Source organism: Elephas maximus, chromosome X (assembly GCF_024166365.1).
Source record: "Elephas maximus indicus isolate mEleMax1 chromosome X, mEleMax1 primary haplotype, whole genome shotgun sequence".
NCBI classification, from domain to species: Eukaryota; Metazoa; Chordata; class Mammalia; order Proboscidea; family Elephantidae; genus Elephas; species Elephas maximus.
Window position 1 is genome coordinate 38,999,966 of NC_064846.1, and position 22,593 is coordinate 39,022,558.

Here is a 22,593-nt window from a genome sequence, read left to right on the forward strand (position 1 = left end):
ATGTAAACGGAGTTTCCCTGGGGTGTGGCCTGCACCACATTTTATCTTACAAGAGATAAAAGGAAAGGGAAGCCAGCAGAGAGTTGGAAACCTCATATCACCAAGAAAGCAGTGCCAGAGGCAGAGCGCATCCTTTGGACCCAGGGTTCTTGCATGGAGAAGCTCCTAGTCCGGGGGAAGATTGATGAGAAGGACTGTCCTCCAGAGCCAACAGAGAGAGAAAGCTTCCCTTGGAGCTGATGCCTTGAATTTGGAGTTGTAGTCTACTTTACTGTGAGGAAATAAATTTCTCCTTGTTAAAGCCATCCACTTGTGGTATTTCTGTTAGTGCAGCACTAGATAACCAAGACACAGGATCTATCATGAAAACATTAATAGGAGTCATTGCAATTGTAATCTTTTATTTATTTCTTATGATTAACATCTTAGTTTTGGAAGGATAAGGCCTTTTAATGATTTCTTGTTTAACGAATTTTCATCACAAAACAGTTCTTGGGCACAGAAGAGGAAAGAACCTTCGCTCACTTCATTTCAATTATGGAAAATTGAGTTACTACGTGACAGGAGCCCTGGTTGCACAATGGCTAAAGCGCTCAGCTGCTATCGGAAAGGTCGGTGGTTTAAACCCACCAGCTGCTCTACGGGAGAAAGATGTGGCAGTTGGCTTCTGTAAAAATTTACAGCCTTGGAAGCCCTATGGAGCAGTTCTACTCTGTCCTATAGGGCCACTATGAGTCAGAATCAACTCAACAGCACACAGCAACAACAATGTGTGACAGGCACTGAATTATGTATAATAAAAATATAAGGAAGACCTAATACCATCTTTCAGGAGTTTGTAGTCTAGGGAGGCATAGAAGCAGTTATAATCTACAGTGACAGGAGCTATAATACTCGAAATGCCGTAGGGGGTAGAAAAATTAGCACCTGAGTCCACTAAGGGTTGCTAGGGAAGGTTTCATGGAAGCAGGTATGCTTGAACACTTAAGTATGGCTAGAAGTTTGCTTGGTAGACAAGGAAGGCAGGGGATTCCAAGTGGAGGGAGTATCATATGCAAAGACACTGAGGCATGAGAGAGAATGGCATGTTTGGGGTAAGTGCCAAGAAATTGCTAAATGAGGGATGAAAGAGAGCTCTGTGAATGGGCATTGGAAGATGTTTCTGGCACAGGTATAGGTTGATCATTTTTCAAATTTTATCCTATAGCTTCCATGACCTTTTCCTCTCCACTTCCAGCCATTTCCTACCCTGTGATCAGTATGGAAAGATATTTTTGTGTGTGTGTGGTGTTTAGGGGTCATATTTGTTGCTTTTTCTCCTAAATTAAATATCAATACAATGCAGGGGTGGCTAGTGAACAGAAAGGGGAAAAATCGTTGAATTAGGTGTCAGGGGACCTGGATTCTTGGTTTTTAGTTCTCTCAGAAGCTCTGTCACTTGAGCCTAGTCAGTTAACAACTTGATTTCTTCATTAGGAAAATGGGAATATTAACACCTGCACTGCCTACCTCAGGGTTGGGTTGAAAATGATTATAAGACTCTTTAAAATTAAGAGGTATATTAAATTCTTTTACTTGAAATTCTGGTGATTGAGGCTATCTACTGATAATAAATATCTACCGATTACAAAATATTTTGTAGATTGTCTAGATTGAAAAGTAATTGACAAATAGAAATATTCTTACTTTCTCATTAACTTCATGTGTCTGCCCTCTGTCTTGTTATGTCACTTAGCTTATTTCTATGTTTCCAATCTAACATGATAGTTTGAACTTCCCAACAATCGACGTTTATGTAAACAGCAGTCAAGAAATCAAAGGACCTCGTATTGCATCGAGCAAATCTGCTACAAAAGACTTCTTCAAAGTTTTAAAAAAACAACGATGTTACTTTGATTACTAAGGTGTGCTTGACCGGCCATGGTAATTTTAATTGCTTCATGTTCGTGCAAAGGTTGTATAATGTAAAAGTAAGATAGAATAATTGATGTGTTCGAACTGTGGTGTTGGTGAAGAATATTAAATACACAGTGGACTGCCAAAACAGCAAACAAATTGGTCATAGAAGAAATCTAACCAGAGTGTTCCTTAGAAGTGAGGATGGCGAGACTTTGGCTCGCTAACTTTGGATGTCATCAGGAAAGACCAATTGCTGGAAAAGGGCATCATGTTTGGTAAAGTAGAAGGCCAATGAAATCAAGGGAAACCCTCAGTGAGATGGATTGACACAATAGCTGCAACAATGGCCTCAAGCATGCCAATGATCATGAAGATGGGGTAGGAGCAAGCAACATTTTGTTTTTATACATAAGGTCACCATGAGTTGGAGCCAACTTGATGTCAACTAACAACACAACAACAACAAGTACTTTGAATTAACCATGAATGATTCTTCAATCATTTATGTTACCATATAGTGGTATGACCTGAGTTTTCTTACCTTTTAGAGGTTTATGAGAAGGTTCTAATTCATTCCAGTGGGACTGAGGGGTTATGAAACTTTGGCCTTCTACCTCTTTTGCCATTTTCCCTAATCCAATGACAGTACAGGCAGTAGTTATTAGTAGCAGCAAAAGGCACTCCTAGTCATATTCTTTCCTTTGACCATGTCTCCCCCCACCCCACCCTAATTAGACTGAGTGGTAATAGTCTTGGCATCTGAGACTTCAGCTGAAATATGAACTTCTGGCTTATAGAAATGTGAGCAGTTTCTTACAGTGTAAATTCCTCTGAGCAACCTTGCCTTAGATCAGTAGCTCTCAAAATTGACAGCCTAGGGCAGAAAACTGTAAACCACTATCCTAATCTGAGCCACCTTACATACACCAGAAGAAAAGGGGAAGAATACTGCTTTGGATGAGATAACATGATGACGCTATTTTAAATGGAATGTAAGTGAATTATTTATACTAGCCAAATATTGACCCTGTCATCATAGTCACTAATATTATAAGAGACTTACTTGTGACTTACCAGGACACTGACAGACTATTAGTGATTCATCTGGCATACTTTGAGAACCTCTGATTTTTTTTTTCCTTTTACAGCCTCTAGCTGAATTTCTTATGTGAATTTGGATAAAATTATTCTAGTCGGAATATAATATGATTGTTGATTTTTTTTATTTCCTGCCAACCCCGAAGGAAATCTAAGCCCTCTGGCAGTTGATCAGTTTTCCACAAAACTGAATGAGGAAATGGTCTGACTTACTTCTCTTTGTTTTCAAACCTATGGTACTGTTGATACATAGTTTTAAAATATTCTTATGAAGACTTGAGGAATTAAATAATTTTTATATCCCTCCAAATTCTGCCCTTTTTGGAAGATACCTTGGGAACAGTATGGCATGCGTCCAAAATCATATTTTCCTTTTTTTTTTTTTTTTTCTGTTTTTGAATTTTTTCCTTAGAAGTTAGTGGAAAAGAAAGTGGTCAGTTTTTGCACTCAGTAAACAGGAAGGAAAGGTTTAGACAGTTTTTATCTTGGAAATTTTGTAGTCATTGAGAGAATATTTTCAAGTATTAACTGCTTTTTTTTGAAACTGTTGGCAGAATCCTCTTAACCCACTTTAACATGAATTGGTTGCCTAAGATAAAAAAAAATTTTTATTATCTACATGGAACAAAACACCACGGTTTTTGCGTCATTACATAATCTGAGAGATTGCACATACATAAAAAGGAGACAAAGCTGAATGCTAAATGCTAACATCACTGAAAGTTTGAATACTTTGACAGTGAGCATAATGAGGTTCCATAGGGAAAGAACACTAAATATTTATACCCCAGATATGCTTCTCTGGTGAAGCTTCTTGTCTTTGCTTAATTTCCCAACTAACACTATTATATCATAAAAACACCTCCTTCTTAGACTTAGATTTCCTCTTGTGATAGCCCATCCTCAGAGATCTAAACCTTCTGGATCCAATCTTCTACCCTCACTCTCCTATCCCTTTTTGAAGTCTTCATGAATATGTTTTGTTTATTGTATGTTTATTGAATTCTCTTGATTTACTGTAGGTAGTAAAATATAATCACAGTTTTTCCCCCCCTCACAGCTCTCTCTTTCCAACATCCAGGTCCATCATTCAACTACTTTATTGCTATCCCTTTGTCATCAGTTCTCTGGAATTTTTGAACCAGAGCTATAATGTGTAGCGCTAACAATGTTGCATAGTAATGACGGGTTGCTGCTAGACACAGGTCTAACTCTCTTCACAATTTATACCTTTTGCTTTTCAGGCTTGGGAACTGTGAAAAAAGTTGCTAAGATTAGTGTATATTGTGAAGGCTAGGAAGGTAGGCTTTCTTAGGCCTGCACATCCTCAGGCTCTAATAACCTTTGTCCCAGTCAGTGCTGTGTCCTCACTACCTTGTTCCACTTATTGGGCAAAGGAGCAAAAATATCTCTTGAACATTGTGTACTAAGTGTTAGGAAAAGTGCACAGAACCTGTAATGGAGGTTAAAAAAAAATGTAGTCTCAAATTACCAGGGAAGATGTCACAGAAAAGAATGGAATTTAAGCTGAATCAGGAAGGATGGGTTGAGTTCAGAAAAGGGAAGAATGGGAGAGATTTCATGCAGGAGGCACCTCTGGAGCAAAGGAGAGAATGAACAAGACATGGTTGTGAGACAGAGTGGAGAGTTGGAGTTATGAAGTACTAGAACAGTAAACTGGAAGAGTAGGTCAGACCAGCTTGTAGTGAGTTCTTCGTGCCAGGCTGTATAGAGTTTATTGATTTGTTGATTGGTTGGTTGGTTGCTTGCTTGCTGCATTCTTTGAGAGATCCACTCATTCAACAAATGGCTACACATAGCCCACAGGATAAAACACAAGCCTCTTCACTGGCATATAAGGTCTTCTATGGTTTTGTTTCTGCATATGGTAAAAGCCACACTCCTCAATGCTATTTACCCTAAATTCTTTCTAGCCATATGAAGACTTTCCCAAACCCCTCACTATGTTGTACTCCCTCAAATCTCTATGCCTCTACACAGACTATTTCTTCTACAGTCCACCTCATGAAGGCCTCATTTGTGCTCAGCTGCAGCACGATATTCGTTCATACTCCGCTGCTGTGGTAGCCTTGGCATATACTACTAAAGCTTGTACGCCATATTTTGTGTTGTCAGTGTACTTCTCTGCTTCCCTCACTTAACTAGGAGCTTCCAGAGAGCAAGGGATGCTGTCTTATTTGCCTTAACAACCATATCACCCAGCATAGTTTCTAACACCTAATAAATTCTTAACACATACTTATTTGTTGAATAAAATATGTATTGAACACCTAATTTACATTAGGTGTAGTGTTATTTACTCATTGCTGTTGAGTCAATTCCAACTCATAGTGACCCTATAGGAGAGAGTAGAACTGCCCCATAGCATTTCCAAGGAGTGGCTGGTAGAATCAGACTGTTGACCTTTTGGTTAGCAGCTGAGCTCTTAATCACTGCATCACCAGGGCTCCAACCGACTTGATAGCAACAAGTTTGTTTTTTTTTTTTGGTATGGTGTTATTTTAAGAGAGTCATCTAGAAGCAATTTGATAGATAGATTGAAGGTGGGAGATGCAGGGAAACCACTTATGTGTTTTTTGCAAAAGAAACTAGAGGGTTGATTCCTGGAAAATTGCTAAAGATAAAAGGATAGGATATAATGACTATTAGGGGCAAGGGAGAAGGAAGAGTTAAAGATAATGAAGATTTAAGAGAATATGAAAATAACAGGTTACTTTCAGGTATTTTTTTTTTCTTTTTTTTAAATGCGTTTTCTATGTCAGATCTCCTGGTGTTAGTAGTCTTTGCCTCACTTCACCTCAGTGTTAACGATCAAACTTTGTGCCTGTTCAGCTTACTGGAACTAAACACAAGATTTTCGTGGTTCTAATCTTCATATCTGATCAGGAGTTTAGATACGAAATATAAATAGCTCAATCACGCTGACTACAATTTCCTATCAAGGGAAGGTGTGCATAGATTTTTGAATGCAGAAAGCCTGTTTCTGCTTTTGGGAGCTAAAACTGAAGTGTTATACCAGACAGAGGCACTGGGGTGCGCTACTATGTAGCAGAGCCTAGCCGTGCATCACAGCTCTTAACTTTAAAACTCCAGAGAATTTGATGAGAGAGGGATCCACAAGAACATGACAAATGATGAGAGTTCAAACCTTAAGAGAAAAATGGGCTTATTGGTAAGAGACCTTTCTTTTCCTTTATTTACTGCTGTTATTTGTTCATTAAAATAGCAAGCCTGTTATTTGCACATGTGGCTGTGAAGCGGTATACAAAAATCAATTTTATGTGTATTGTAGAATTCAGGAGACATATTGGTAACCATGAAAAAATCATAGGAAGCATGTGTGAGGCTTGGTGTTTTTCTTTCTTTTTTTTTTTTTTTAAATCTAGGAAAATTTTACTTGATTTCAGACTGTGGTATAGCTTTATTTATATAGCTTCAATGTACTGCAGATTAAAAAATATATCTATATTTGAAAAGTTAAAATAAAGAATAGTGACTTGTGTAGAGATATATAATTTCACCCAGTTACCAGAAGGTGGCACACCAGATTCTTCTTAAATACACAAAGAAAAGGAATAATACTAATAGGAATATAAAATAAGCTGTATTTAAAGATATTTTACTGTATTTTTAGGCAAAGAAGTAATATAATTGTTATTTTTATTTGGTGAAGCTGCCCCTAATGCTAAAACTTGACAAGGGTGCATTTAACCCATTGTAGACTTTTATGATGCAAAAATAATAATTTTTATATGTATAGCATTTTAAAAGTAGACTTTGAAATAATATTGTCATTAAGGAGCTGCTGTTTGGAATTTACTAGTCTAAAAAAGAAATACTTCCCACTTACCCTGTGCGTAGAAACTCATTAGATTTAGGAGAACATTTTGGATAAGGTCTTTTTAAAGATACTGTTAGACTATGACTTTGATTTAGTTGTGACTTTAATAATTCAATAGGGCTTGTGAGATGACCCAGGAAAAACGAAATGGTTCATTTTGAAGAAAAGGCTAGATAAGGCTACTCTTTACTTTCTATAAGCTAATAACAACAGAAATGAAATAAATGTAAATAAATTCATTTTTGTGCAAGTACTCCTCAAACATCTGCCGCACACTTTAATTTTTTAAGAGTGTTGACCGTTGACAGCATATACTGCAATGCTTCTATAGTCATCTCGAATTTTAAAGCTGCATTCCTGAGACAGTACCAGAACTGTGTCTCTTCAACGTTGCCTTTTGTATTAGCCCAAAGGAGTTAGATATATGACAGAACTTCATAAAAACAAAATCTCCTGGTTAGGAGACAGTACATCTATTTATATGTTTTTATTAATTACAAGCAGTATGAAAATAAAGAAAATTGGTAGTAAATGAACGTAGAAGAACATTAGCCATCTGTTCTCTGAAAGCTTGAAATGTGTATCATTTGCTTTCAGGTTTTTATGACAAAACAGTATATCAACAAAGAATTGACCTTTCTAGCTTTTTAAGCGAGAAAAAAGCTAGAAAATGACAAAGCATTCCAAGCGCTGAGTATGTATTTACTGGAAAAGTATTTCTTTGGGTCCAAATTTGGCTAGTTTAGTCTCTTAGATCAGCTGCCAATAAATATTGTATTTAATGTCAATCTATATTCCACACTTTATGAAACATAAAGAGAGCTTCTAAAAACAATCTTATGGCTTTCTAGTTAAGCCTTTTTTTTTTTTTTTAAGTTAATTTGGATATTTTTAAATTGTTCTGTGTGGTCTTAAACTGTTCAGGATTTACAATACAGGGTTTAGTAATTTATAGCTAAAATATTTGTGGGGTATGCTTTGAAAAATCTGAACTGAATACAATAGAGCCACGATTAACCACATTCTTTTTTTTTTTTTTTTTTACACTCCACTTTCAGGAGACGGAGGCAATTGTCTTTAAAACAAGCCGATTTCAAGGATATATTCAAAAAATCAACTTCAGGGTATGTCTGAGGGTCTGCATTTTCTTCTACCTATCTGTCAATGAGAATTTGTTTTCATAAAAAAGACCCTGAGATACTAGAAGACATTCTGTTATCAAAGAAAGTTTCAATAATGTCTAGGGTACTGTGTTTATTAAGACAAAAAAAGGATAAAATTTTTTATACCACACATTATCATACTGTGCTTTATATTTTTCACTGGGCTTTTATGAACATAAGTTCACTTGGTTTTCATGACATTTCTGTGAGACCGGCAAGGAAGGTGGCATTTTCCCTGTTTTACAGATGAGGGAAAATAACAATGGAAGTCACAAAGCTAGTTTGTGGCAGAGCTATACCGTATCACAGGTGCCTGAAGCTTAGCTCTGTCCTTCTGCATTCTACCTCATGGAAGAAGTTGGAAACTGATTTTCAACTTTTAAAATCTGTATTGCACCATCAACATATTTTATATTGCCTTTGTTTTCTAATTGCTGCACTTCACAATTTCTCCCTTTGCATCTGTCTGCTTGTCTGCCTCTGTGACTATTTATCAGCCAGCTGGAGACTGCTTTCAGACTCGCCCAGACCTGGAAGGATCTGGAGTGTGGTAGGGCAAGATGATGGTTGTGGGCAGTGCTGGCTGGCCACTGGTGCCCAGAGGGCAGCTTTTGCGTGAAAGCCAGGAAACAGGCTAGAAATGGAAGGGGAGAGAAAAGAAAGAAAAATGAAGGTGGAGGGGAGGGGAGGAGAAGAAATACATCAGGCCTCAGTAACAGGGTTAGCAATTAGAAGCCACAGGGAGGGTGATAAGCAGCCAACACTGATGTCCTGAAGAAGGCCAGGGGCTGAGGGAGAAAATACAATCTCACTGTAGCTCTGTAGCTTGAGCAAAGGCTAACAACCTTGACTTTAAAACAGTGTTTCTGGGGTACTTGTTCAAGCTGCAGAATACTGGGCCCTACTACCAGACTTCTACATTTTAAACATTCACCCCACGTGATTCTTATGCATGCTGAAGTTTATGCCTTAGAGGTAGAGGGCTTTTATTTTGGAGAGTAAAGAAAAGAGCCTCCTTCTGTAGTGTTTGTGTTCCAGGTCTAAGGCCTGTCAACCAGAGCAGGTGGGTGGGGGGCAGGCAAAGGTGAGGAGTGACAGCTACTACTTGCATAGCTTGCTCTGTCTACATCTGAAGCATATCACAATGGCTACTGTGCATTATGGTGACTGTGAGGGGTTTGTAAAAGGCCACCGGGTCCATTTTAGACCCTCGAAGAAGGTAAAGGGCAGGAAGATTTCCACCAAAAGGTGAAAAATAAGTAAGTTTTGATATTTTGAAGAGTTAGCCTCTCCCAATTGGCTTCAATTTAAAATAATTTTAAAAATGTCTAGAAAACTAGACTAGCCAGGGTTCTAAAGAGTTAAGGCTTTACTGTAGCAATGTATTCATGCTAACTCATTTTTCATATGTGAATATTGAGTCTGCCTGATTAGATTGTAAGGGCCTTGTGGCCAGGGAACATGTGTTACTTTGTATACTGGTAACATTTAGCAAAGTCATAATTTCTCAGTATTTATTGATGATTGAACTAATTCAGCAAGCACCTCCTTTATAGGTTTTGGGCTAGGCATAGGGAGTTGATTGATTTGGGTATTTGGGAAGTTCAAGCAGTCTTTCTTACATTGTCAGTAATGACTAATAAATTGAGGAGGCCACAACTGAAACAAATGCATTTGAGTTGACGAATGCAAAAGCGTGGTCCTAATCAATAAAATTGCTAATACTTTTTTCCTGTTTAAGAGTATCAGTTTAAGTTAAGTCTTGCTACCTCTTTCCCCTTATTGAAATACAAATTAATATATTCTGTGCTTTATAAACCTGAAGCTCAAAATTTGGTATTTTTGGAAACCCCTAAACATAAATATTTTTGTTTAGTGACTGAACAGTATCATAGGAATTCAAACAAAATGGCCAGACCCTGTAGTGGAAGACTCCTAAAAATGCTCAACATTGTCTCTGACTTAGATAGAGCCAAATAAGGAATGAATGAATAAATATACGCTAGCTGGAGGGAAAATGTTTTTTACTCAAGTGTTACATAGCTTCAGCATTCCATAAGAAATAACTGGTTATTTAAAACAAAAATCTGATTATGAAGACATTAAGTGGTTCTAAACCTATTATTTGAAGTAAAGAGCTTTAGAAAAGCAGTCAGGAAAACCCAGATTTAAGTTAACTCTAGCTTAAACGTAGGGTCAACCTAGAAGATGAATTCTATTTTTTATTCCCTAATATCAAAAATTTTTTAAATATCAAAATAGTATTTACACTCGTTAGTATGAGAGCATGAGATAGAGGAGAAGAGATGCCCCCCTGCATTGGATAAACATTGCATCCAATGGTGATAAACTTAGCTTTAACACTAACTTGGTTTTAGATCACGACACATGAAAACTGTATATAAGATGACTTAATGATGTTTTTACATGATAAGATTTTAATTTGCTAAATGTGTTTTGCAGGCATAGTAATTTCAAATTGCACACTTTTTGGCTAGCTTCTGTAACTTAGACTTACCACCATATACTTGGCATTCTATAGAATAGCTGCTCTTATACTTTTAACTTGTTTTGTAGAATTTAAAATGACCAAAGAATTCTAAATTAGAAAATGAGAAGGATCTTGAGTCATGAAAATAGAGGTATTGGACAGCTTTTAAGTCTCTTGGGCACAACCATAGTAGACAAATATTGTGACTATAAACTAACTACACCATTACGAAAGCTGTTGGACACATTATGGCACAAGTCTCAAGTGTGAAGTTGAATCTTTTTTTTTTTTTGATGTATAAGATTTCTCCTTTCATTACATAGTTAAAACCTTTTATTTTCAGTTATTCATATTATGTATTTCTATGGATGTGTGTGTAGAGAGTTTAAAGCTTTAATGATTTGACTTAGGAAATGGTTTTTTAAAAAATGCAATTGATTATAAAGGTCCCTTTTTCATGGAAAATGTAAGTAATATTGTAGTTGTATAATCTTAATGAGTTATTAGGATTAGCTTTCCATGAAAACTGTCCCTTTCTGGTTAGCCAAACATTATTTTATTGTGATTACTCTGTAGGTATTTGTAACCAAGATTTATTATATATACTCAGGGAGAGGAAGGATGGGCTAGCCAGATAATCTCCTAGGTCTCATTTCAGTCTCTAACATTTATGGTGTACATGTTACTGTTACAATAACTCTTTGGATAAAAGGATATAAATGTAAGTTCTTCAAATAGTAACTTTATTTCATTATTGTGAGTTGGGATGTTGAGAAATAAGTCTATATACCATTCTAAAGATTTTTCAGAACCTCAGATTTTTATAAAAGTATAGGCATTTTTGAAAGAATATAAAATATAGCAAAAGTTCGATTTCTTTTACTGGTATGCCTTTTGATTTTGATATGTGATGTGCTTATTATTTAAAAGGTTTTCAACTGTCATAAAAAAACATTATTATATATTGTTTACTCTTACCAAAATAGTACAGGATTTACAAAAATTCAGATTACTTACATTGTTTTCATGTAGTTTTTGTCGTCTGGCTTCTGTATTTGATGTTGCCACAATTAAGACAAAGCAGTGAAACTCTTTGAAAAGTTTTACATGAAAGTATTTTTTAGTAAATGAGGCCATATTTTAAACTTTTAGTATACACTGTATATTGTAAATGGCTTTTTATTTTGATAAGTATGCAGATTTAAAGTACAGGCACATCAGAAAATCTAATGATGGCTTGGCTATTTTATTTACCCAAGGTAATTTAAGGAGATACTTAAGAAGTTGCTGAGAGATGACTAAACAGATTAATTATCTCTATTTGCGAGAAGGAGGTGAGAACAGCGTTCTTTTCATTAGCACAATCCTTCATCACTACAAGTAATGCATTTCTTTTATTTAAGAAAAGATGTATTCAGGGTGATTTTCTTCAATACATACTTATTTTTAACAAGATAATGTGCATATTTAATTTTTTTATTTTAAGGACTTTAAAGCCTAAAATTATCAAGTTAACAGATAAATATCCTTTTTACCTGAACTCTGCTTTTAGTAATAGCAGATTCAATAACAGTATTTATTAAACCTTCTAGGACATACCCAAGTTTCAACAAGAGTGATTTAATTAATCACCCTTCTGCTTATAAGACTGCCTTTCAATTTACTCAACAAATACTTATTGAGTGTTTTCTAATGTGTGAGGAATGGTGCTCAGTTAGGTGTGTGAGTGTCTTGGCCTGCAAGGTGTTTATAGTCTATTTGGAAAATAGATAGTACATATAATGGAATAAATGCCCCAAAGGAGCTCTGTGCAAAGTCTCATTGGGACAAAAAGAAAAGAGAACCTAAATTGGCCTGAGAATGTGAGGGGATGTCAGGAATTCCTTCTTGAGGGAGAAGTAGGAATTTGGGAAGGGCCTCTCAGACAGAGCAAGCAGCATGGCTGGAACACAGGGTGCAGTAACAGTAAGCCTCTTATTGGCGCACTGGATATATTATCCCCATTTGATGATGATAAACTGTCTCACTATATTGCTTTTTTCAAACCATTTTAAAATAGTAGTGTAAAATCAGGTATGCAAAAAAACCTATGTAGATAAGATATATTTGAAAATCATTGACTTTCCACACCACCCCCAATACAGACAAACACTGATTTGGAGTTTAAGGCATTTTCAAACAGATGGAAATACTTAAGAATGAATGTAGTTTCTGGATCGAAGTATTGCCTCCATGGTAGATCTACTTGGGTGTATGGATTTGGGAATCATATATGAATGAAACACTCAACGGTAGCCATCTTCCTCAAAAAAAAAAAAAAAAAAAAAAAAAAGAAGCCACGAAGAAGATAGATACTACCAGAAAACAGAAGGAAGAAGGAAGGGCAAGAATTTCTGAATTTCCCACTGTTACTTCTTTTTCTTGTTTTAGTGAGAGAGTAAGAGTAGGCAGAATCTGTGGATCTTTGGGGTCCCCAACACCTGGATCTCTGCTTAGTCCTCTATTTTTGCCCTCTTAACACTACTCCTATCTTAACCCCATAGCCTTCTTCATCAGACCTTCACTATAAAAGGTGCCATATAAATGTTAGGAGCTACTACCATTCTGGCTTTCTATTCCCCTTCCAGCCAATCTTTTTACTTTCCTCAGCCTGTGTTCCACTTGCCTAGTGGTTCCTTTCTTATCACAGCTAGCTCCCAATCTTGATGTTCAACCCCTGCCCCCAACCTTAGTACCCTTCCTATTTTATGACAACGTGAAAGATGGGACAAGTGCTACCCTTCACAGTACTTAGGCCGTCATGGTGTGAGGATTCTCTGTGCACACACACAGACACGTGCACGAGAATGTGACTCCACAGCAATTGTGTCTTTCTACTTGTGTGCGTTGTGAAGGACGTAGGTACTACATTAATCCAAGGCATAATCATATCTACAGTAGTCTATGTCTTCATAAGTCCCCTGTGGGAACTATAAGGTTCTATTATGGACACTGACATGTGAGAAGGTGCTTATACAAGATGAAGTGATGACTTTCCAACGTAGATGTCTTTCAGAAACATCTGAGATTTTCCATTTTGATCTTAGCAAGACTATATATCTGAATGTCTAGTAAGAAATTTTGAATATATTTGATATTCAATTTTCTGAAACAAATAAAGGTTATATGTGTATGTGTGTATTCATAAACATGTACAGTGTAGAGTTCAATTTCTTATAGTTAGGAGCCCTTAATGTATTAAGAATTTTGCTCTGTCCTCCAAAAGTTAATTTTTCGTGTGTTTTAAAGGGTTTAACAGTCCTACTTGGTTACCATCCAAGTACTTTTACTGATTGGTAGAACATAAACAGAGCACAGAATTTGGCATGATCTGCTGTCTTGATGGAACAACACAAATAACATGGATATCCCAGATTAGACTCAAGAGACGTTGTCAGAACCGAAGATCACACACACAGTGCCTACTCACAAGAAAACTATGGCTAATGCCATTAGACTTTAGCCGTACCTACCAAAGAATTAACAAAAACTTGTTGGAAACAGTAGGTCAGTTCTTAGGACATAACAGAAAAATATGGAGAGAGAGATTTGATATACAACGTATTAGTCAGTTTATTTAGCTAGGTGGTAACTGGTGACAAACTAGAAGTCAGCAAGTTAAATTTTACTATGAAGTTATTCAGGGACATTTACACTGAGAAAAAAATCAGACTATTGTCTGCATATTTCACTTTTCTCTGCATACTGTGACTGGCTTATTTTTTGCTTTTCTTTCTCTCCCTGATTGTTTTAAACACCTTCTGGAGATAACATTTTGGAAATGATTCTCTCTGTATACGTATGCATTTTTGGTGTTTTTCTCTCACTTCTATCTTTGAGTGTACATATAACTGGAAGAGTGAATATATCTTTGTAGTCCTTGTCCCTTGCAAATACAGTGAGACATTTATAGGATGTGGTTCACTTCATATAGAAACGCGCAGCTTATGGAACATTGTCATTCAGGGGAGGGAGGGACAGTAGGGATTCTAGAGAAGTACTGGACCAGGAGATGGAGACTTGGTTTCTTGTTTGGAGTCTGCCACTAACAAGCAGTGTGACGATGGGCAAGGTAACTTCTCTGGGCTTCAGTTTTTTCATCTATACAATGAGGGTACTGAGCACGATGGTTTCAAAGAGTTCTAGAAATTTGGAAAAAAAGAATCTCTTTCTACATTGGGAGCCAGGGGATTCTGTGTTGTAAGATTTGCCCTATTGTTGTCCTTTGTTTACGACAGCTGTGAAATATGCATTTCTCAGGTCTTCTGAAGTGATACATTAATGTTCATAAAATGCTTGGAGGGGCTTTTGTGTATATTGCCTTTTCCACCGTGTTTTATGCAGTTGTTTATAATGGAAAGCAAGTGCTCTGTAGATGAAATCAGTGTTTCCTATGATATGGCAGAGGGTTTTGGGCACTTACCAGTCTAAGTATTAAAGTGGTAGCATACTGAGCCTGCCACAATTATACTTAAAATCGACGTCTAATCATTTTTCTCCTTTCATTCTGTAGGTCAAAATTTTTTTTAGTTCAGTAATGTAATTGTAGTTAGGCTCCACATTTGCTGCTGGAACCTCTGTCAGGGTTGTAAAACCTGATTGATTTGGACTCTGCTTAATTGGTGGTGCAGTGGTTAAGCATTTGGCTGCTAACCAAAAGGTCAGCAGTTAGAATCCACCAGCCGCTCCTTGGAAACCCTGTGGGGCAGTTTTTACCCTATCCAATAGGCTTGCTATGAGTCAGAATCTACTCGATGGCAGTGGGTTTGTTTTTTTTTGTTTTTTTGTTTTAAATTGTAATTGGGGTGGTTTTACCTGACCGAAGTTTATTTCTAAACGATGTTTGAGGAATGGTGTGGTTAGGCCAATTCATGACGTGAAGTATTCTATTTCATGGACCATATTTCTGTACTTAAGCAGTCCTGGTGGCACAATGGTTAAGTGCTCAGCTGCTACTCAAATGTTGGCAGTTCAAACCCACTCAGTGGCTCTGCGGGAGAAAGACCTGGTGATCTGCTGTACTAAAGATTACAGCCTATGAAATTTTATGGGGCAGTTCTGCTTTGTCACATGGGGTCACTATGAGTTGAAATTGACTGGACGGCACCTAACAACATTTTCTACCTAACGTAATTATTTTTTAAACCTTTGCATATTAGTTGTTTGTTCATGGAAGGTAATTACAAATGATGCTTACCAACTGACTAAGCAAAAGTAAGAACTGAATATAAATAAATGTTTGTCATCAGATATAATGCTCTTTCGAGTTTGAATCCTTCAGAGTGTTGAGGATGGGATGAAGGAAAGCAGTTTTATTTCTTTTCACTTTGAACAAAGATTCAAATTATTGGAGTGCCACAAAAATTAGAACTAAATATTAACTCTTAGAAATCTGGACTGAAAATTGACTTAGAGGATTTAGTGGTATTGGTTGATTGGTTTAGAAGCTAATGACATTAGACAAAGAATATGTCGGTTTTTTGAATCAGTTGGTTTTCACAGAAGAATACCTTGAGGACCTTTACAATAAAGCCTTCTTCACCTATTTGTAGGGGTTACCCTGCTGGAAATTGGGAAACCTCTATCCTTAACTCGATTTTCCACTCATAAAATTTGAGTAGTCTTTATAGACAGATCAGCGGCTAGGAACACTTCGCTATGATTTTATTTTGCCCAGGTTTCAGGGTCTTTGTTCTCAAAACGGAAGTCACAGTTGCAATAACTGCTTTGTAATATTTTCGTTGGAGCCCTGGTCGTGCAGCGGTTAAGATCTCAGCTGCTAACCAAAAAGGTCGGCAGTTTGAATCCATCAGCTGCTCCTTGGAAACCCTGTGGGGCAGTTCTACACTGTCCTATAGGGTCGTTATGAGTTGGAATCGACTTGGTGGCAACAGGTTTTTAGGTTTAATATTTTCATAAGCTGGAAAGTGGTTGAATCTCCTTTTTAAAACATCAGGCTCCTTTTTATGTACAGGTGATTTGTAGCCATGTTATGTTTTATATTTTTAAATGTTTGGGAATGCTTCAGTGTTTGCAGATGTGTTTGAAACTTACTCTGGAGTGGGACATTCCAAACTTGATGCATATGTGTGTGTGTGTGTCTGTTTTTCCTTCTTTGGGTTTCCAGCAAGTTGCCACTGCCCATTGTACTTATGTCCTATTTACCCTATAACTATTAAAAAGTACGAACACGAAGCCTTGTAATGTAAAATATTGACTATGGTTCATTTGTGTTTATGGTAGGTTTTTTAACCTTTTAAATATATTTAAGCCACAAAGGTATTGATAAATACCCATTTCTCCAGTTCCTTGACAATTTTTATGAGAGTTTTGCGTATGGGTACCGAAAGAAGTTGGAAATATAATTTAGCCCTTTAAGTAGCTTAACTGGGCTTGGGGGTATATGTGTATGATAGATTGAGTAAAAATTATTTGGGAGGCAGTGATGACTGACATCTATTTAATATTTAATAAAGTTCATGCATTACCAGCCAATGTCTCAAAATAAGCTTCCCCCCACCTCTCCTGCCACATATACACATAAATGTTTGTATTTCATGGGAAAATACTATTTGTCTTTTAGCCTAATTATTGATCTTACCTTAAAGGAAGGTGCTTGTGATTACCTTAGCTGATGTCATGCTGTATTTCTGGTGTATTAAACGATATATTTTGAAAATTCCAGAAGTAGTTCCTTACTACAGAAGCGTTCATCTGTACTCTTTAAATACAAATGAATAAACCTCTTGAGGGGCTAAATCTCAAGCTTCTAAAATCTAGGAATAATTTGGAAAGAGCATCTGAAAGCCAACTATTTAAGTTGGAAGCTCAAGTTTGGATACAAACTTGCAAGTAAAGATGAGCTTTGTCACAGCAGTACTTTTTTTTTTTTTTTTTTAAGGGAGTGGTTTTTGTGCCGATAGCATTTTGCCTTTACTAAGCTTGCATTGGTGAAGACTGACAATTTTGTTTTTAGGGTGAAGTAGAAAGGTGTTATGAAGGTAGCTATTTAGTGGCAGCGACTTGCGTACATCAGAAGTAAACTTCTTCAACCTGTAAATATAGAGCTCAACAAATACTAGATTAACCTATTTTTGCTTTTTAGAACTGTTTATAAAATGTGTTATTTTGGTGCTTGAAACAGAAACTTAAAACATCCAGCCGCTTTCGGGGCATTTAACAGTAGGTTAAACCCTTGATTTGCCATTGCTTTCATGAAATACTTCTAGCTGCCTTGGACAGCAGCTTGATTTTTGAATCTTTGTCAGTCGCTAACCCCTAGAGGTTACCGGACACGCCACTGAGCTTTGGAGTGGTCCCTGCTGGACACCTGCTTGGCCGGCAGCGTTGGTCTTTCCTCTGGGCAATTCGTGAGCTGTTTGGGGGCGGGGAGGAGTGAGGGGGTGAACAGGAGGGGAGAGGGAGAGAGAAGAACGGGAGGCAGCATTTGAATTAGATTGTTGATAGCGTCCCTCCGAGGACTGCTATTAAGAGCATGCTATTCTGTACTTCTCTGCTGCAGAAGTCAGACTGATATTCGTGTTACCAGAGCATGTTGTAAATGTATGAGATTTTGCTCATCCCGGCTTGGAAATAAGAATAGGGAAAGGAAAGCAACTTGAATCAGAAGCTACTAGAAGAGCGTGCAGAGTTCTGCAGCAGTTTATATTTGTTCTTGCCTTTTGCCTTCTTCTAACTGGAACACAGAGGGACTGGCATTTTTTAAACGAGCTTTTCCCAGAATGGCATTCTTGTATTGTGTGACCACAGCTTGCACAGGAGGAAAGCAGGCTGCCGAATTTAGTCACTGATCTCTATTAGCTGTGGCCTAAGGCTATGCTGAGGTTTATATCCCATTTGTATTGTTGCAGCTCAAAAGAAGAATGTTCAGAGGATGACAAGTGTATTCTGAGTAGGTATGTTGTTTCATTTTCATGTGAAACCCATCTATTTTTTTTTTTTCCTGCTACTATTGGTCAGAAATCAGGTTAATAGGTACAGATATAGTACGGTGCTGCAGTATCCCTTTTTAGGGTAGAACAATGGTATTGCAAGCTTAAGAAAATAAAAACCCTAGCTGCTTTTATTAAATAAAACTGCATTGTGTGGTATGCAGAGTGCAGTCTTAAAAAATACTGCAGTCAACGCTTTCCTAACGAGGTGGCACTATTGTTGAGTTAGAACGATAGAATCATCATATTGCTTTAGGGGACAGGAGAATTTAAAGGAGGTACCTTGCAGCCCTATTTTACAGATTGGAAGCATCGGTTTAAGGGCACTGGCAGAATTGTTCGCTTGCTCTCTGCGGCAGCCACTGCTGTGTCAGTACACTGTGGAATGGAAGTCCTAGTTGGTAGTCTGTTATGGAAACGCTGTTTACTGTTATTGTAGTACCCTGGTGACAACATGCCATTGAAATGGAAAACGAGCTCTCCTGCTATCTGGAAATTCCCAGTTCCTGTGCTTAAAACATCCAGGTCAACGCCACTTTCTCCAGCATACATGTAAGTGAGAGAAAATAGGATATTAAAGTGGGATTTCATTCATGAATCAACCTTGTGGCCAAAGGGGGGTGGGAGAACCCCCAAACAGCAGTATCCAAAACCCACAAGATAAAAAACCTTAAGCTTGATTACATTTAAAAATGTGGGCATGCCCACATTTTACTATTGTTTTGTTTTCCTAGGCGTTTATGTTTATTTTCATTTCAAGCGCTTAAAGGTAATCTGCTTACTAATAGGAAGGCTCAAAGATATGCGTAAGGAAGTGCATAAGGATAACCTTTAACCTGTAATGTTGGTTAGATTTTTTTTTTTCTTTTGAATTTTTGTATGTCGAAAACACTTAAGAGGAGTTCTTTTGTGTAACAACAGCACAGACTGCTGATGACTGATGTTGGTGTTGTGTTAAATATGGAAATGCCTTCTCTACTATTTTTTGGTGCATTTGAAACATATTCAGAGTTAACACATTGATCAGAAAAGGAGTCTTTTAACCAGGACTGTTAGAGTTGAGTTGTATGTGAAAATTAATAACTTTGCTATGACATCTTTCCCAGTTTTGTCATTCAAGTTCTGATGTGTAAGAGTAAGTTTGAATTTGTGCAAATTGCACTTCTATGAACAGTTACATGTGTCGGGTGTTGTAAAGTGTATTATGCAAATGTCTACTTTAGAAATTTGTTTGAAGTAAGTATCAGCTGAAACATAATATTGGGAAGCCTTCCTAGAATTTTTCAGAAAAAAATTTCATTGAATTCACAAAACATTGGTTTAAAAACAAAATTCAAGAGCCGTAATAAAATGTTCTTTTAAAGTATTGTTCATGATCCTTTTTTGGTGGAGGAAGGAATGAAGGAAAGCTAGACTTTTTTTTTTTTATATTTATAAAAGATAAGCTCTTGAGTGAAACGTCTTAACTGTGAGTTAAAATGTTTTTCGGTAGGAAAGATGTGGGAAATATCTCCTGTTTTAGGTTAATTGTGTGTTTAGAAATTGGATGAGTTGCCATTTTATTACGTGGGTTTTGGTTTATTTGAGATTCGGATGCACAGCGATATCTGGTTCTTCGAAGGTTTTCAGCTGCTGAGGAAGTATGGTTATGCCCTCAGTCCAAAAGAAGCAATTCCCTGGAAAGCACTGATAAATGAGGACATATCAGAGTTAAATCCTTTTATCATTTCATTTTCAGATTTTTTTATGTTCTTTCTTAGAGATGCTTCAGTTGTTTTCATCTGTTCAGGTGTTAAACCCTTTTGCTTAGGAAATTAAAAATTTAAGCTATTTTTGTTAATAAAAATCAGCTGTGTTTGCTTTTAAAAAGCTGTATTTGTCTAAAGTACAAGTTGATGGAGGTGACAAGTTAATGGAGGTCTTTCAAATAATTTCAGAAAATAAATAACTTGAGAAAATAGGATGTGCCTGCTGATTTTATGAATCTCAGCTGGTGAGCAATGGCCAAAGATTTACCCAAAGCAACTTTATGGAGGAACAAAACAAAACAAAACAACCTAAAATCAGTAGGTTAAAATCAATAATGGTTATTAATGACTCTAGCATTCCTATTATATTTTATTGTCCTAAAAATTCAAGCTGAAGCTCCCGTTGTAGCTGATTTTACAGTTTATAGGGATGATTAAAAATATGTTTTATTCATTCATATTTGCCACATACATACAGATTAATACAGCATCTTTAATGGGTCATTTTCAGCCTTTTCATGTACCAGCCTCTTTGACCTGATATGAGCAAACTGCTTTAGACGATAGAACCTGGAGAATACCACAGGTCTTGCATGTTTGCTGTTGATTATTGGTAGAATGGAAAAAATATACTTGAAGAGCTAGTGTTAGGCTAGGCTATTTTGACATTGTAATCCTTTCTATATTATTAAATTGGCATTGATGTATTATCTTATACAAATAAAGTAATACAGGGTTTAAGATATTATGTAAATATACACACAGAGAAAATATGTTAAATACCGAATAGCAAAAGATTACTTTGGGGAGTTTAAATTCAGGTTTTTAAATAAATTGTTTAGATTGTGACTGTTTTTGATTAGAGGAATTCATTGCTTCACTTGGCCAGAAATAAAAACATCATGTCTAACATGTTCTCATCAGTGCTTCTTTATATTAGACAACACTTCTAGCCACAAAACGATACTCAAGTTTAGCATAATTTTCTCTCTCAATAATTATAAAGACTAAGTTACAGTGGTGGGCCAATTAACATTATATTTGCTCTCACTATTGTGCACTGTCCAAACATAGGTTAAAAGGTTATTTGAGTCTTTGCATTGAAATGTAGTAGTTAAATTCTCACTCATCAATAAATTATAATGTTTTAAGAAATTTGTCTGTAAAATCATGAATAAGCATTTAAAATATTCCAAATATAGAATTCCTCACAGTTAATATCAGCATCTTTTTGTATGTGTACTTGTATCTGTATTGGTTTGTAAGGTTTTGTCATTATTTAATTTGTCAAATACATTACCTGGTTTTCATTGGAGATGGGTATTTTTTCAAAGACTGAAATTTTAACATTAAACCTTCTTGTTCGTAGTAAAAAATCATTGTAGTAATTGAGCAAGTATGGAAAAAATGTAAAAGCTCTTTATGGTCTCTTTCCAAACCCAGTGTAGGTGCTGCTTAGCTATAGCTCTTCCATTGATGCCGTAAAGATAGGGCAGTGCTGCTAAGCTAGTGAAAGCTACAAGAGAACATATTACCTACAGCAAACATTGCACAGAAAGGCTAATTTTTTCCGTGTGGGCTTAAAGTCCAAGTTTGCTTTCTTTCTGCTTGTTTAAAAGTTAAATGGCAGTTGAAATGTCTCCATGTTTTTGAGACTTCTTGATGATAAAGACAATGTTCATAACAATATTAAGGAAAATAGTTTCTTATGTAGCATACAGCACTTTTTAAAATTGTGTTATGATATGGGAAGAGTGGAGTGTTTTACTGAGAAAAGGTTTGGGAAAATAATCCTTTGGCTTTCGGATAGATTAATTACCAAGTGTTTAGTCTTTATTGGGTGGACACAGTCTTCCTTTAGCTTCAACTTTGAACATTTGCAGGGTGGTGTGTGCCACCCATGGGGAGTTCTAAAGGGATTGTCTTGATAGAAATCCGAGTCTTTGGTGACATATGTTTGTGCTACACTGTTCAACAGTAGGTTGAATGTTGAACCTTAGCCTGAGGGAGGGTCCCGTGGTCAGTGTAAACTGATTTAGTAAAGACTCTGCTCCTGACAGGTGTGAACCATGTAAATTAACCTGTCATTTTGCCTAAATTAACAAAGCTGAAAGGGCAATCACAGCTAAGTGGTTTGCTGGTGTTTGGTATTCATTGTTCTAAAACAGCAAATGTTTCATTCAGGCTAATGTTATAGGGTTAGTGCATCGTTGGATGCTAAGGACACACCAAAATAGAACCGGGTTAGCACTAGCAATCCATTTCTTTCTTTTTCACAGGAGCAAGGTTTGACAAATAATGGTGCGGCAACAATGAGGAAGACAATTAGGTCAGAATTAAC

General features: G+C 36.6%; 1 protein-coding gene across 16 annotated transcripts in view; it reads left to right on the forward strand.

Moving 5' to 3' along the window:
• Positions 1-22,593, forward strand: part of KLHL13 (kelch like family member 13) — a 168,546-nt gene that overhangs the window by 93,779 nt on the left and 52,174 nt on the right. For 10 of the 16 annotated variants that reach the window (XM_049872666.1, XM_049872657.1, XM_049872660.1 and 7 more), the window contains one exon: positions 7,918-7,983. The exons of 5 other annotated variants lie outside the window; for them this stretch is intronic. Coding sequence is in view for 9 of the 11 variants with exons in the window: in XM_049872657.1 (XP_049728614.1) it covers positions 7,918-7,983 (66 nt within the window). In the remaining 2 variants the exon portion in view is untranslated. Of the gene's footprint in view, positions 1-7,917; positions 7,984-18,019; positions 19,057-22,593 lie in introns of those variants that run through there. One more of the 16 variants, XM_049872663.1, reaches the window with a different exon arrangement.